General features: G+C 39.1%; 1 protein-coding gene and 1 non-coding gene across 2 annotated transcripts; one reads left to right on the forward strand and one right to left on the reverse strand.

The window, feature by feature from the left end:
• Nucleotides 1-2,424: 2,424 nt before the first annotated feature.
• On the reverse strand, nucleotides 2,425-17,763 carry LOC139982695 (uncharacterized). The gene is made up of 5 exons (XM_071995747.1): nucleotides 17,101-17,763; nucleotides 7,946-8,121; nucleotides 6,533-7,465; nucleotides 5,356-5,598; nucleotides 2,425-4,734 (listed from the first exon to the last, which is right to left on the reverse strand). Exons 2-5 carry the CDS (start codon nucleotides 8,012-8,014, stop codon nucleotides 4,480-4,482), a joined length of 1,500 nt encoding a protein of 499 aa, XP_071851848.1. The 5' UTR covers nucleotides 8,015-8,121; nucleotides 17,101-17,763; the 3' UTR covers nucleotides 2,425-4,479.
• Nucleotides 6,351-6,423, forward strand: Trnac-aca (transfer RNA cysteine (anticodon ACA)). Its single transcript has one exon. It is a non-coding gene; the product is annotated as a tRNA-Cys (tRNA).
• Nucleotides 17,764-17,974: the final 211 nt, after the last annotated feature.

Raw genomic sequence — 17,974 nt, forward strand, 5'->3', positions numbered from 1 at the left:
GGGGGCTTGAAAATGAAAGACATATTAAAAGTTAGAATGATTGGAAGAAGATATTGAAGGGACTTGAGACTGAGAGGAAGATGGAAAACCAGAGAAAGAGAGAGAGAGAGGTGGAGAGCGAGGAAGATTGACAGGTGGTGAATAGTAGCTGAGGCCCAGGGATAGATGAACTTGAGCAGGGTGCATTGGGCGGGGGGGGGGGGTTAAACCAAGAGGGCGAGATTACCAAGGAGCGTAAATGAGAATATTGGAACAAAAGAGTTTGGATTATGGATATAACTGGAGAGGAGAGGGAATTTAGAGTGGAGGATGCAAAGGGAAATAAGGGGGTTGTGGACCAAGGATGGTGAAACCTCTAGAGAAGAACTACAAGTGGAAGGTTGGGAAGAGGGATGGGGGGGGTGGGAGAAAGGTAGATGAAACCACAGAAAACCATTAAATCATGTGTAAAATGTGATGAGTAGTTGTGTGATCATTGTCAATGGTATATTTTAATTACAATTAAGACAAGTTACCTAAAGACACTCCTAAGTTCCAAATTGTACGATAAGAGTATTGAATGTAACAGTACATTTTTTCACCAACGTTATCAATAAATACATCATGATGCTCTTTTGTGATAAGGAATAGAATGCTCTTGGCTGAGAAACAGTAAAGTGTTTTTGGTGCAGGGGAAGTCTTGGTTGTTGTAAGGGGGGGGGGGGGGGGTTGGGGGCAGTTACAGAGTATAGAAGATGGAGGTGTGATATGCTAAGTATGTTTTTAACAAACAAACGTATTCCCATTGGAAGCTTTGATGTTGCCAAGCAACCATTCATATCAATGGAGACCAATTGTTTTGTAAGTTTCATCAAGTGTTGGAGAAGGAATTAAATAGAGATAGAGAGAAATAAAACGAGAAAGTGAGACATTGTTTTATTTGATAAATCTGTTGTCTTATGACAAGCAGAAGCAAATAACGCAGGATAACGGTGCAAGGATCGGTGAAAGGAAATGATACCAGACTTATTTCAATCTCTTTGAATGGAGAAGAAAACACTGGAGAAAATTACAACTATTTTCAAAATTACAAAAATTTAATTATTAATTAATTAATTGATAAATTGATTGATTGATTGGTTGATTGATTGATTAATTAAAAATTACAACTATGGAAAAAAGAGATAACATCCCTATCGAGTAGCGACGAGTTAATTAGTAGTTAATTAGTAGACATTAATTAATTATTTAATTGATTAATTAAAAATTACAACTATGGAGAAAAGAGATTACATCCCTATAGAGTAGCGACTTGAGTTAATTAGTAGATATTAAATAATTAGTTTATTTATTAATTAAAAATTACAATTATGGAAAAAGATATTACATCCCTATCGAGTAGCGACTGGAGTTAATTAGTAGTTAATTAGTAGACATTAATTAATTAGTTAATTTATTAATTAAAAATTACAACTATGGAAAAAAGAGATTAGATTCCTATCGAGTAGCGACTGGAGTTAATTAGTAGACAGGTGAAATATAGGATGAAGAGTAGTGCATACTCATTTGCATAACACTTGCATAATGATAGGGGAACCAGCAGGTGCGTAGCCAGGAATTTGCCCAAGGGAGGGGCGAACCTGTAGGCAAACTATCAAAGCCGTAGATTCTGCATTGAAAACTAAGCGTAGTGCCACCATGAGTTGGCGCTAGGCGTACACAAATTTTTTGGCTGAAAATACCTCCCAGATCGCTGGAAATGGCACTTCCCAGGCCTGTAAGTTGCATCTAAGCTTGAAATTACTAGCGATATCACAAAAAGATACCAACAAAATATGCTCAAGGGGGATGGTCGCCCCCTTTGCCCCCCCCCCTTGGCTACGCACCTGGGAACCAGAGACATAATTGTCCCAGGGATCAGACCTGGCTCTGGACACCTGGAAGTATCTTCCATCTTGATGTTATGTCTGTGGAATGCCTGTTTCTGGATGAAAGTATTACTTAAAAAGTCAGGCTTATGAAATGACAGCTTTTTAGTCATTTTTTGAGCTCAAATGGTCAAAAGTCTGACCACTCTGTACGTACGCTAACTTCGAAAGTAACGTTTGGATGAAATGCATACATTACTGGTGATGTGGCTGAGTGGATAAAGACGGTGGCATTTAAAGCAATGAGGCGAAGGGGGCAGCCGCCCCCCCCCCCCTTGAGCCTATTTTTAAAATTTTCTTTAAATGTTTTTATGATATTGCTAGTAATTTCAAAAGAGAAAATGCTAAGATGCAACTTTCAAGGCCTGGGAAGTGCCATCTCCAGCGATCTGGGAGGCATTTTCAGCCAAAATGTTCTTGTACGCTTTCGCGCCAATCATGGTGGCGCTACGCTTAGATAGTAGGCTATGAAATGCCGTATCTACGTCTCTGAAATTTTTCGACATTTACGCCCCTCCCTTGGCAAATTCCTGGCTACGCGCCTGGCCTGGTCGGGTCATAGTTAGGTGGGTTTCTCATGCAAGAGCAATCTAAGGTTTTCCCATCTTAATTGAAAAGATTCCAAATTTGAGTTAAAATGAAAATGTTGAACAGGAAACACCCTGGGTGGTCGCATATGCGTGTCGTAACAACTTACTCGCATAACAACATACTCCAAAAGTAAAGATTGCAAAATTTTGTTACTAATTGTGTAGATTTACCCAAGTGAACACCGACATTGTTATCTGCGGAGGTCAAAGATGGTTTGCGGAGGTCAAAAACAAGAATCTCTTGTGTACAGTGTTTACATTAAACTACCGTATGACAACGTGACAAGGGATCTCTACTGAGGCTGTATAGGCTTTGTGGATTGCTCTTTTGGCGTTCCAAAGGATTTTATCAAGTTGACGATTCTTTGCGTTTGTGATATTTGCGTGAGTGTGTGTTTAGGTGACGCATTTGCTTGAAAGCACGATAATGCAAACCTGTATGGTGGGTGAGCTACATATTAGGTATCTGGATGCGCCGTATTATTTCCTGCCGAGTTCAAAGTTCGTTTTAGTTCAACATTGGTCAAAGTCTGAACACACGATAACTCAAAATCCGTGTGAATCAACTTCATGTTTGATATATTGATGCAACATACTGAAGAGAAAAAAGTCGTTGTCTTGTGGGATGGTCGAAGGTCATTTGAGGTCAACAAATGTCAAAAACTGAAAATTTTTTTGAAGCATGCTAACCCACAAAATAGACTTTGGATTTACTTTCTATTTGGTATGTTAATGGCACCATAGGCGTACGAGGCGGGGGGCAGGGGGGGGGGGAAGACTGCCCCCAAATTTCCAGAGTCCTGACAAGAAATTCGGGCAAAAGTCCAGAAAAATTCGGGCAGCCTAAGAGGAGAAAAATATATATATATATAAATATGCAGTAGCTTGCCCGAATCTTTTTCAAATTTTTGCCCGACAATTCCACGGAGAGCGTTTTGTCTTATTTGTTTTATGACATTAATATTAATATAGGCCTAATGATTTTCTTTATTTAGCATCATGATGCCCGAATATTTCCGTGTAACACCACCGTAAGCGCAGCTCATCTGGGCTACCACGCTTTTTGCACTATCAAAAATTTGTCTAACTATAGTCAACTGTATACCTGGACATCCCCGACATGAGTGTATATAAGAAACATTTTTTTTCATGGATGGTGGGGAGGGGGGGGGGAGTGCTTACAAGCCTAGAAGTACAGGTTTATCATATTCTTTGTTCTTTTTTATACTTTTTTGTGAGACAAATTGCAGTCTCACCCGACCCAGCGACATTATCCCGCCTACGTGTCGTTGAACAATGTATGTTTTTTCTGGAAGTATAGCTGAGTACTGTTTTAAAATAATAAATACGGTAACTTAATAGGAGCTTAACAAATATACTGTCCTATTTTTCCCCTTCAAAGTGATGTTACCATTTTGTCTTCTTCTAATTTACCAAATTTTTGGGGGAGTGTAAATTTCTAAAACGTGAGATTATAAAATAAAGAATGTTTAGTTGCAACTTGCAAGGCCTCAGAAGTGCCATTTCCGGCAATCTGAGAGGCATATTTTGCCCAAAATTTTTTTGTGCGCTTCGCGCCAACTGATGAAAAATTGGGATTTAAATACAAAATTCTCGCATAATCACCCCTAGAGAAATTCATCATAGTAATTCTGCTAAAGAACCGTCTGATCGCAAAACTGCATAGCAAATGAATCCAATTCATAAATTCTAAAACCGAACACTCCACATTTGATATTAGGCATCCAAGAATAACTCATTCGGTTACCTATTTCAAAAGTATAAACATGCTCTTTAAAGCTACACATGCCGATGAGAAGTCAAGAAACTAAAGCAATGAAAGCAAAATTGAATTGAAATACTAAACCAGGTGACAAAACCAAAACAGTTCTAGTTAAAGAGAATTTGATGAATATGAAGAAAATCCAAGTCGAAAGAACGTAATGTACCCGTTTCCGATAAATTTTCTAACTGACAAAATATTAATTGCCACGAGACGAAACGATGGTGTTTGTAAGCGCCATTATAACAGCCAGCTCGTAAAACTGTTTGCTTAGTCTTTCTCTTTCGCCCTTTGAACATTTGGAAAGATCGATTGCGTGGCTAATCAAGCTGTATGATTCTGTAACAATACCGAGGGAAGCGAAAACTACCCCAACGACAGGAATCCCTCGAGATACCTTTACGGCAGTATTTGTTCCCACGGATGCTCCAGCAGATGCTACATCATCAGAAAGCTAAAATAAAGAATGACAAATACCGCAGAATAGTTAGGGGAAAGGTGTTTCAATTGGAGTAAATTGTTATCTTATTTATATGCATGCTAAGTTCTTCAATACCCCCCTTTTAATTTTTAATTGTAATAAGGTCCGTTCCTTTCCATTCAACTTTGCTACGTTCAGCTCACCCATTATTCATAGCTGGTACAGTACCAGGGAGTTGCTACGTTAGAGTAGCAACTCCCTACAGTAACTACTGTTCGTGTGCATTAACACATAATACCGTGTTACAAACACAAAGTGGTATTAACTGATGTACGGTTGTGGGACATGAACAGTAGTTACTGTACCAACCATTGAGTGCGAGTTCATTAGGCTTAATAAGCGATTCTAAAATCAAGTCGTATCTAGTCGTTTTATGCTATAAGTATGCCTATGAATATATCCGAACATGGCCTTTCTTCGTTCTCGGCATGGCGAATTGGAGTAACTTAAAGAGAGGTGTTAACTGGAATCAAGGGTACCGTACCTCCTTTACTTCAAACACGTAGCTACGGTAGTTACTGTACTAGCTATGAGTATCGGCTGTCCAGCTATAAGTTGTAATTTGTAAAAAGATTATGGTACTGCAAAACCTACCTCGGCAGTTTCCGCAACAACTTTAGCTATATTTCGTGTTGCACTTCCCGCAGAGGTGGCATCCACGAGAGTGTCGGCGGCTTTGAAAGCTCTGGCGGCTTTGAATGCTTTCGCCGTTTTGGCAGCACCCATAACATTCTTAGGAGATGTTATTATTTGTCGAGCTCTTCCGCTGATGGTATAAGTCATTAAAGCGCCCTTTATTATCTCATCTGATTTCCCGTTGACCCTGACTCTATCAATCTGCTCAATGAAAAAGTTCAATGATATAATATTTCGATTTCTTAAACGATAACATTAATAAACATATGTTATCCGAAGGGCGGGGGGGGGGCTTCTTTTTTATTACCGTCTCTTGACTTATAAAGGCAATTAAATCAACTTAACATATATATATATTAATAATTAACATGGATCTGTCGTACCACTAGCTACATCTGTTCAAAGTATCTCTTTCGAGATCCGGCTTTAGGAATCGAGTTGGTTAGAATCATGTTTGATCTTTAGAGTAAGGCAAATATGTCACCAAAAAGAGAACTAGTATTGTTCGATACAGGTGACAAACGCCTGCAGTAGAATTACGACCTTCCTTACCGGTTTCGAACCTCTGGACATACAATCAGCGTCCATAGCCTAGTGGTTAGGGTGTCCGCATATACAGCCCGAGGCCCGGGTTCGAATCCCGGTGGAGGCTGAAAGTTTTTTCACTGTTCTGGATTTTCCTTCTCATTACGTTTTCATTTATATATATTCATTTGCCTTTGTCGTTTACCTCCATTTCATTAACATAAAGTCTGTTCAAAGTATCTCTTTCGAGATCCGGCTTTAGGAATCACAAATGATTTTCGAGTTGGTTAGCATCATGTTTGATCTCTAGAGTAAGGTAAAATATGTCACCAAAAACATAACTAGTATTGTTCGATACAGGTGTCAAAAACGCCGACAGTGAAATTACGACCTTCCTTACCGGTTTAGAACCTCTGGACATACAATCAGCGTCCATGGCCTAGTTGGTTAGGGTGTCCGCGTACAAAGCGGGAGGCCCGGGTTCGAATCCCGGTGGAGGCTGGAAGTTTTTTCACTGTTCTGGATTTTCCTTCTCATTACGCTTATATATATATATATATATATATATGTATATATATAAACAAAGATATAGAAGGAGTGTTACACCTACCTTGATATAGTTCGAAACCGTTCTTCCGTTAACTTGTACTCCACCATCAATTTCATCAACACCGTTTACATCAATAGTAGGACGGATAACTGCACCCTGAGATCCGTTTACGGCACTCGCAATTGTAGGATAAGCAGTATTTCTAATCGCTTCTAGATTGGCGCTCTTGTAGAGATCATCAAATTGCTCAGTGAAAAAGGCCAGTAGTAATTTACCAATGTTCATCCCTTCCTGGAAACCGCATTTGCAAAGATTCTGTAATGCACTGTCAAGATTCTCAGAGGATGGTTCGATATCTTCCGTAATTCTTGGATGCAACTTGACGTCGGTTATTTTTGATTCCTCAATTATATCCTCAAATGCTTTGAGCACTTCGGCGGCGTTGCTGAGGACGCTATCGATAGCATTCTCGGGATCGGAAGGTGTGTTTTTTCTTTGAATTAGCTCCCATAGTTGTGTCAGTGCATTAACAACGGACCTGCGAATCATCGTATCCTGCTCTTGAAATTCACCCCACATCTGCGATGTCCTGAGAACTTTCACATTAACAAGCACTCTATTTATAGCTATAGCTATTTTGGCCAACTTTTCACGTATTGTAACGAATTTTGCTGCACACGTGGGTAAAGTTTTTGATTTCTGCCGATCACGTACAAATTTATGCAGTGAGAAACCTGCAGACACAGTTCCCCCAGTGATACCCAATGCCGCCCCTGCACCAATAAGACCAACGCTGGCGCCGTATGTAAATGGCAGCAACAGCATACCACCAAGAGACAAACCACTTGCTACGACACCTGCTATTGATCCCGAAATAACGCCAATATCCTTCTTTTGACGATTTTCTTCTATCCCATTGCTCATTGTCATGCAGGAATTAATATTATCATCTTCAAAAATAAAGGCATCCCTTGATCCGTCCAGGCAATAATCCTGAAGAAATATTAAGATAGACACGTTCATCATCATCTTCGTCATCGTTTTCGTCATCATCGTCGTCGTCGTCGTCATCGTCGTCGTCGTCGTCGTCGTCGTCATCGTCATCGTCATCGTCATCGTCATCGTCATCGTCATCGTCATCGTCATCGTCATCGTCATCGTCATCGTCATCGTCATCGTCATCATCATCATCATCATCATCATCATCATCATCATCATCATCATCATCATCATCATCATCATCATCATCATCATCATCATCATCATCATCATCATCATCGTCATCATCATCGTCATCATCATCGTCATCATCGTCATCATCGTCATCATCATCATCATCATCGACATCTTTATCCAAACACTATTCAAAGTGTTAAACTCAACCCCCCCCCCTTCCCCCCCCCCTCTTGAGAACTAAAATTGTGCGCGAAACATTAAAAATACCGGCGCACTCATTATTCAGCATATACTTACCAGCAAGGCGTATGCTGAATATTCCAGTAAGTTGAGGAGATTGCTCATGGATATTGGTAGATCCGACATTGTCTTTAGTTAAAGAAATTTCCAGACATACAGAAAAGTGAATTTTAGGAGCCAATACACGTTGTGACCAAGTTACGTTTATTTTGACTGCGATCGGGCGTTGTGTTCTGTGTGATTATCAATAATTGAAAGGTAGCTTATGTATTAATGAACATTTTAATAGTATCACTTATATAACATATAACAGTAACATATAAAAGTATTACTTACAAAAGCCCTTGCGTAACTAGCGTTGTAGGCAATGTTGCAATGTTTCATGCATTCTCTGGTCTCTATCGATATTTACGACTGAAAATTTCAATACCGCTTAGCAAAACCTGCACTCGCCCCCCTTCCCCCCACCCCTAGCTCCACCACTCCAAAATAAATGAAGAAAGAAATAAACTACGATAAATCAAAGGAAAATGGTAAGTAAAGAACTAAAGAAATAGCTGTGAATGTGAAAGGGAATCCAAGGCGAAAGACTCAGTAGTCTTTGAGACATGAGAAACAATCAGGTATAATACGAACGAAAATAGCTTATAATGACATTGTATCTATTAACGTTTTAATAGTGACGTAAAGGGCCGATTAAGGTGGCGCAGTATACAGTCAGATTTGCAAAATATATTAATGCTCGTATGCCGTTCGTTGTAACAATATTTGTGTTCACTTGTGGCAGGTGCGTGCAACCAACATTTTATGTCATCCTGGGATACTCTACACTTCGAGGAATAATTGTAAAATGAAGACTTAGTAGATGAAACGTGGTGCACGTTTGTACATGGCTTGATCAGTTTGTACTGTGATTTATAACCGTTACCTTAATAACTAATGATGTTTGGTGGGGATCCCCCTCTCTACTAGAAATATACGCAATTAAGTCCTGACAAGTTTCTTTGCAGTAACTTCCCCTCCCTCTGCTCAAACAAGTAAATACGTGTTTGTATCCATTATGACAATCTGTGTGTTCACAAGATGCGAATAAGTAGGCAGTTTACACAATCTAGTAACTAGTAACTAGTACTCTAGTAAAAGGCGCGAAAAGTGAGATTTTTGTTGTGCCTGAAATTGAAACAGTTTATCAGACGTATATTTGAAGTCAACCCAACTCACAAGAGTATTACCCCTGACAAGTAGGTTACCTTTTAAACCCTGATTGTCTGTATTTGTTTGTTTCTCTGTCCGACTGTAAGCAAAATATTGTCGTAACATGATCAAGGGCGGCGGAACCGGGGGCACAGGGGGCACGTGCCCTCCCCACTTTTCCTCAGGTTAGAAATGTGCCCTTTTTCTACATAAAAATTGAGGTGTCTCAAGTTAGCAAGAGGCCATGGAACCAGAATGAACACTCGGGAAGGGCCGTTTCCGGCCATCTGAGGGGTTTGTAAAACCAAAATTTTCTTGTACGCTCCGCGCCAACCGATGGTGGCGCTCCGCTCAGATAGTCGTGCATACAACTTTGCAAATCCTGGCTACGCTCCTGACTTTTAATGAATTTCTGTGGGTCAAAATCAAAGCTATTTCGAATGGAAAAAATTTGTTAAGATATTGACAAGAAATAAACTAATAATAGAAATTAGCAAATAGCATGATTTCACCTCATTTTGTCTCAAAAGAAAACTTGTTCCTTGTTTCCCAATTTGCACATTGGATATTGGGGGGGGGGGGGGCGTTGATGGAGTGATGTGTATTCGCAAATAAGATAATACAATAAGAGTTATAAAGGGTACTAAATATAAGGCTGCATCAGTCCAATCGAATTTCTGTACAGTGCCCTTTGATGTCGGTGCCCCCCCCCCCCCCAGATTAAAAGTGCTTCCGCCGCTCTTGAACATGATAGGTTGGTTATGCCACGTAACCTTGAAAGGTACATACACTTGAAACTGTGTGAAGTAACAGGTTTTAACGGTGTGTTGCCGTTAGCAGAGGTATGCATTCTACCGGCAAGTGGACTTTAGTTCAAATGATGTGTGTGCCAACATATTTTCTTTTGTATTTGAGAAAGATAATCAAACATGGATGTATTGATTATTCCTACTATTTCAAATGAATTTAGCAGGTTCTATATTTGTGCTTTTCAGTTTTTTCTACAAAACATCTCTTTTTCAAAAGCGAAGTTGGCTTCTTAGTTGTTACAAAATAACGTGTCGATTTATAGCTGGAAGTAGCAAAGTTGAATAGAAAGGAACGGACATTACTAAATTAAACTACAGTATGAAATGTTTCCCGGGAGGTATTGCAGAACTTGAGGGGATGGAAGTCCTCCCAAGAAAAGTTAGTCCTCAAATAGTGAATTTTGAATTTTGATGCATATTAAGACTATAAATTAGGTATATACGTAACCCGTCTGAATGCAAGAAATCCCTCCCCCCCCCCCTCCGCCCTGGACCATTTCCCAAACTAACAATCAAAGACATAGGGGACCCCCCATCATTGGAATCGAAAACTTGCACGAGAACACTGTTTGTATTAATTAAACCCACCGATGTGTTAGTTTTATAGGTCGACTCACTTATGTGGTGTCTTGCTGGGTTAAAATGGCCTGGGCTGTTGTTCAGCACGTTTAGAAAGATTTCAGGATGGGCCTGGCTTGGGATATATGGATGATACAGATTACCGGCTTATCTGAAGATTGTAGGTTATTTTAGTTGGTGTTACTTGTGCTTACTGGGCTTCGACAAAGACCCTTAAACAGTCTAGAATATAGTTAATGGTTAATTGTTCAATTGTTAGTTTTTGCACAGTTAGTAATCATACAAGTAGCCTATTGTTGATTAACTGAATTAATAAGTTTGGTTCAGACAGTAAAGTTGCAGTAGATTGTAGAAGTATCGCAGATTGGAATATCAATTGGTTACTCTGAACTAAGTGGAGAGTGAGCATCATTAAATTACATCACAATTCCCTTCACCCGTATATAACCTTGAAAGCATGTTCTTGAAACAAATTAGGCGTTTCATGTCGAGTCACTTCACCCTCTAACTGGTTTGCTGTCGAGTCTTTTCAAGGCACTGACTCGACAGCAAACAAAAAACTAGACCGACTCCAGTCAGTCTCCAGTGGAGTCATTTAATCACTGATTACATCACAGGGAAAGGCACAAGTCGAGTGCATTGTCCTAAATAATGTTTAAGTTAATTCCAAATTATAAATAAGAAAACAATCTACTCCAAGTAACACCTACATCCCCTAACTACTCTACGGTATTTGGCATTCTTTATTTTAGCTTTCTGATGATGTAGCATCTGCTGGAGCATCCGTGGGAACAAATACTGCCGTAAAGGTATCTCGAGGGATTCCTGTCGTTGGGCTAGTTTTCGCTTCCCTCGGTATTGTTACAGATTCATACAACTTGTATAGCCACGCAATGGATCTTTCCAAATGTTAAAGGGCGAACGAGATGATCTAAGCAAACAGTTTTACGAGCCGGCTGTTATGATGGCGCTTACAAACACCATCGTTTCGTCTCGTGGCAATTCATATTTTGTCAGTTAGAAAATTTATCCGAAACGGGTACATTACGTTCTTTCCACATGGATTTTCTTCATATTCATGAAATTCCCTTGAACTAGAACTGTTTTGGCTTTCATTGCTTTAGTTTCTTGACTTTTCATCGTCATGTGTATAGCTTTAAAAAGCATGTTTATACTTTTGAAATAGTTAACCGAAATGAGTTATTATTGGATGCCGAATATCAGATGTGGAGTGTTCGGTTTTAGAATTCATAAATTGGATGCATTTACTATGTAGTTTTGCGATCCGACGGTTCCTTAGCAGATTACTATTATGAATTTCTATAGGAGTGATTATGCGAGAATTTTGTATTTACATCCCATTTTGCAGCCACCGTAGGTGAGATTATTTGCTTTAAGTGAATGCAGGGTTGGTGCTTCCTGGTACAATGAAGACCATGTTTTATTGATGTGCCTCTGTGAATGCCCTAGGATTATTAGTCCAGTCATTTCAACACTGATTGCATCACAGGAAAGACATAAGTCAGTGCATTGTCCTAATTAATGTTTAAGTTAATTCCAAATTATAAATAAGATAACAATTTACTCCAATTGAAACACCTACATCCCCTAACTACTCTACGGTATTTGGCATTCTTTATTTTAGCTTTCTGACGATGTAGCATCTGCTGGAGCATCCATGGCAGCAAATACTGCCGTAAAGGTATCTCGAGGGATTCCTGTCGTTGGGGTAGTTTTCGCTTCCCTCGGTATTGTTACAGAATCATACAGCTTGTATAACCACGCAATGGATCTTTCCAGATGTTCAAATGGCGAAAGGGAAGATCTAAGCAAACAGTTTTACGAGCTGGCTGTTACAATGGCGCTTACAAACACCATTTTTTCGTCTCCAGACGAGTGACATTTGACAGTAAGAACATTTATCGGAAACGGGTAAATTATGTCCTTTCGACATGGATTTTCTTCATTTTAATCAAGTTTCTTCAACTAGAATTGTTTTGCTTTTGTAAACTGGTTTAGTATTTCAATTTAATTTCCCTTTCATTGCTTTATTTTCTTGAAATTCTCATCGGCATGTGTATAGCTTTAAAGAGCATGTTAATACTTTTGAAATTATTATTAATATTATGAATTCCTCTAGGAGTGATTATGCAAAAATTTTGTATTTTGTATCCCAATTTTACAACCACGTGGGTGAGATTATTTGCTTTAATTAAATGCAGGGTTGGTGCTTCCTTGTACAATGACGACCATGTTTTACTGATGTGCCTCTGTGAATTTTCGGTGCTTGTGCTTTTTCTTACAATCAGTATGAGCTTAAGGTTAAGTTATGTGAGTGGGTTCTGCCATCAGGATGAACCATACCTTGCAAGAGAGGAGCAAACTACTCTTACAACTACACAATTAAGATCAATCAGAGGTTAAAACCTTGGTTGGGCACTTCTCGGGGGAGGGGAGAAGGGGGAGTAGGGGTGTGGTTGGGGTTCGGCGGGTTCTCGAGATATTGATAAACCAAAATTGTTCACAGTTTTTACAATACCGTAGTTGTACATTGGACCTTGGACAGGGGTCCAACTTCGCTTTAAGGAACGTTAATGTATCAATACCCCACAGACTGGAGTAAATTGCATCCCAAGTTTGAAGAAATTAATTGGATGTAACTTTTAATGAAAAAGACAAAGGATAAACAAATATTTCGATGTGCTTCTATGAAATCACACCCTTCCTATAAGTTTACTTCTGCTGCTTAAGTGTTGACGTCAAATGTCGTTATATCGTATATCACCTTTCATTTCAAAGTAATTGAAAGCAAACGTTTATTAATATTTGTTCATTTTTCATCGTTCAACTGCAATGTTTCCTCTGCTTTATCCTTTCAAACACAATTTGTCCATTCGCCAATTTAACAAAAAAAGGTTAAAATATTCACCAGGTAAGGATTTACATTAGAACATCCGTCATATTGGCCAACAAAATTGTCTTTGACGATCTTTTGCGATGCATAATTGTTGAGTTAAAACACACTTGTAAGAAAACATGATCCGGTTGAACGATGTGATGCTGTGTTAAATAAATAAAGTCAACAAAATGCCTCTAAACAACATTATTATTTGTATTTTTTATTTAATATCAATACTGCCAGCAGTCAACGAATTTGTAATAACCACAAATGGGCTCCTTCAGCGTGGGGATAATCATAAATTTATCTTTCACAGAGCAATTTTTAATAATAATAATTAGACAGTTATTTTATCGACGCTGAAGCAACCACGAATGTGGGAGAAACCCGCATGGGCATATGGATTACAACTTTCACGTCGGGTGGCTTCCAATTCAACAATTTATTTCAAATTTTGAATCTTTCTTCAATTTAGAGAGTTATTTTAGACAGGAAAACCATAGATTGCTCTTGGGATGAAACTAACCTTACTATGACCCAGCCGGTGATCTAGCCTGGAACCTCCCGATTGTTAAACAGTACTGCTTCAAATGTCACCGCCTTTATCCACTCGACCACAGCACCGGTATATTGTACTCAACTAATTCTCCACCAGTGTTGTAGTTGTGCAATAATCCCTCCTGGCACATCAGCAACTACAATGTTACGTTCCCATTCCACGTTTTTACTAGCGAACAGTATACAGCTTGCATTGCTTGGGACGAGGAAGGGTTTGGGGTATGTGTACTATTATTGGGAGCTTATTGCTTATGACAACCTCTCGCACAAGAATGGCATTAAATATGGGTAGACACATTGTCTCTTTTAACATTGTCCATAGCCACTCTCGTTTATGCCAAAGAATTGACCTTGTGGGTCTTACAGCAGCAAAGGAATGTACGTCTTAAAAAAATGAAACCAAGATGATATACTGCAATAAGGAGGATAAACAAAATTGCCCGGACTCGATCTCAAGTCCAGATCCAGGGCACCAAAAGGCACTCCGATTCCCCGGGGAGATGGAAAAGGTCCTAGTCAAGACTCCAAGTAAAGGTATCTTTGGCATCTTAAAGGTATCCCTAAACATTTTATGTAATCCTAATTTTCATTAGTTGGCTGCTGTGTAGAACCCATTTTGTAAACAGCTCCCCCTCCCTCACACCCCCTCCCACCGAATGGTCTGCAAGTATTAAAGAAAAGAGAAACCCCGAAGACTTCGTGATTCCTTGCATTATATTTCGACTCAGCTAAGCAACTGAGGAAATAATGTCAGAACATCAGAGAAGACTTCCAGATAACTTAACCATTGCAAAGGCAATACCCTTCTGAAAGTTCATAGCCGCATGGTCATTAGTTGAAGTGGAACACCCACTTAAAAGAACAAAGGTCAATTCTTGCGATAGCTATTAACATAGGCAATACATCCGTCAAAGAAATGGTGCCCAAAGTTAACCAGAATGCAAAATGCATTGAGGTTTCGATGACTTCAATGCACTAGACTTCTGCTTGTTAGTATAACCAGAACTAGCTGTTACAATAACACTATGGCATGCTAACACAGGTCAGTTTACTGTATGTGTTTATACACACCTCCATCAAAAGCAATAGGGTTCTTGTACTCAATGTTATGAATCCACACACCAAGTATTACAAAACCAAACCAAATCTCTAATAACTTCGCACATTAGGGTCGCAGAGGAGTCCACTTATGGACAAGTTAGATTGGAATATGCCCACGAAACTTCAAAGAATCAACTTGAAAGAAGCTAATACAGGTCACTGGAGGTCAACCTGAGGAAAAGGTCACCCAAATGCAGTTCGACTGTTGTATTACAATAGCGTAACTCTCAACCCTGTCAGTGGTAGTTTCACAAGATATCGGGAAAAAAACACATTTTGACCCATAAATGACATTTGGTGACCTTGGATCACATCACGGTTATTTTTGAAAATGTGTCCCTACTTCATTCACAACTTGTCCTAATATACCAGCCATGTCAGACTTCTAACTAGAAGTTGTTGCAAAAATTAGCATAAGTTGGGAGTTTTTGGCACTTAACCTTGAATGACTTAATGGTTTTTATCAAAAATGTTCCTCTTGATGGTGTGCACTCTGTCATAAAATCCCAAACTTGATGGACATTTGGTTATCACGTTATTGCAAAAATACTAGTTTTTGATCCCTAATTGACCTTTGTTGACCTTGGATCATATTACCGTTATGTTTTGAAACGATCCTTTACCCCATTCACAACTAGTCCCAAAATATCAACCATGTCGGACCCTGTCAGTGGTAGTTTCACAAGTTATTGAGAAAAAAAACACATTTTGACCCATAAATGACCTTTGGTGACCTTGGATCACATCACGGTTATTTTTGAAAATGTGTCCCTACTCCATTCACAACTTGTCCTAATATACCAGCCATGTCAGACTTCATGACTAGAAGTTGTTGCAAAAATTAGCATAAGCTGGCAGTTTTTTGCACATAATCAACCTTGAATGACCTTGGATGACCTGATGGTTTTTATCAAAAATATTCCTCTTGGTGAGGTGCACTCTCTCCTAAAATTTGTTTGGCCTACAATGTACACACATAATGTTATTGCTAGAAATGTATCAAAACCAACCTTTGGCCCCTCATAACTTGAGAACTGGGTGTCCGATTGAAGCGGGAGTTGGTTTCCTATATTCAGCACAAAAAGCTCTATCATATGTCAACAATTTTTTAAACTTATCTTTGTTCTGTTTTGTTTTGCCCCGTATCTTCTAAAATGAGCATATTTTTTAAGATTTGACCTTTGACCTTTTGACCTCGCGGTCAGATGTAGTTTGACACGCTGATTCCAAAAAGCAACATGACAAGTCTGTGCGACCATCCTAACTGTACTTATTAGAAAAACAAAAACATTGACCTCTGATAACTTCGCACACGAAGGTCGCACAGGGGTCAACTATGGACCATTTTGATCGGAAGGTACCTTTGAGATCCGATTATGGCCACGAAAATTCAAATAATCCAAAAAACTGATAAAGGTCACCGGAGGTCAACCTGAGGTCAAAGGTCACCTAGATGCGGGTCGACTCTCTGATTATAATAGCGTAACTCCCAACCTTCACGGACATTTGGTTCTCAAGATATTGCAAAAATACTAGTTTTTGACCCCTGATTGACCTTTGTTGACCTTGGATCACACGACCGTTCTGTTTTGAAATGATCCCTTACCCCATTCACAACTGGTCCCAAAATATCTACCATGTCGGATCCTGTCAATGGGAGTTATTGCTTATTTTAATATTTTGGTTTTTGGCCTCTAACTGACCTTTGGTGACCTTCACAGGCACCACAAAAAATAGGACACATCTACTCAATGTGGTACTCATATACACCAAATATTAGTGTAGCCGTGGTGGTGTAGAGGTAGATGTATAGAGTAAGGAGGACACTGAGGCTTCTACTGGATTACGCACTCGTCTATTTTAATCCGTGAAAACTACAAAAAATATATATATAAATTGTCTATAAACGTACAAATTTATCACAAAGTAATCAGTAAATCGCAATCGTCACAAACATACAAGGAAACACATAAATACGAGAAAATACAACGCAAACCTCAAAGAGGCAACTCAAATAGATTCTACAAAATATATATATAAATTCTCTATAAACCGCAATAATTAAAACGTACCTCTTTGGTATCCTCTACTCTTATTCAAACGCAAATCAGTGAGAAAGTCACACAGTATGGATATATTGCACAGGCTGCCACACCCTGGCACAAGTTACAGGTATAGTATTACAGTTGGTGTATATATATATACAGGTATAAGGTATCTAGTCACAACTGACTCTACTCAGATCTGGAATGAAAGTGAGGTCCCTGGAACTCTCAATGTCACATGCAGGAATATCCAAACAGAGGGCATGACCTCACATACTGAATAATCATGAGGCACACTTACAATTAGATTGGTCCAAGCTTCCCTACTTGAGATACCGTGTTTACAAGCCAGGCGTCACACACACACACACACACACACACACACATACATACACACACTCTCCGCCTGCATGAATGCATAGGTTACGATTTCATCGAAACCAAAAATTGTTGCAGGCAGTCGTTAAGATCTGTTATATTATTTCTTTTAATTTCATATGGCACTTAAGACTTAATCATGCCTGTCCCAGGGGTTTTAAAGCTTTTATGAGCGATGAATCGTTTCTCTTTCTCCTGAAATATAGAATTGGTGCATACAATAGGTTTCAGAAATGGTGACAAATCTGGAAAAAAAACTGTCAAGTAACCTCACTTGTAAAATCCTCATATAAACTTAAAATTGCAGAAGAATACCTCAGTTCCAACAACTGTGAACCAATATAACCCTTGCGACCTGTGAAAATTTGGAGGAAGAGATTAACTCTGTCAGTATTTGTTCTGGTTGAAAACAGGTAATACACATTATGGGGCAACATTCACCCAACTACAATTTTCACCAATCACTGTAGTTGGGTAAATTATAACTTCACATTTGATAACTGACCACCTCAAATGACCTTTG

This window comes from Apostichopus japonicus, chromosome 16, assembly GCF_037975245.1.
Source record: "Apostichopus japonicus isolate 1M-3 chromosome 16, ASM3797524v1, whole genome shotgun sequence".
Classification (NCBI taxonomy): domain Eukaryota; kingdom Metazoa; phylum Echinodermata; class Holothuroidea; order Aspidochirotida; family Stichopodidae; genus Apostichopus; species Apostichopus japonicus.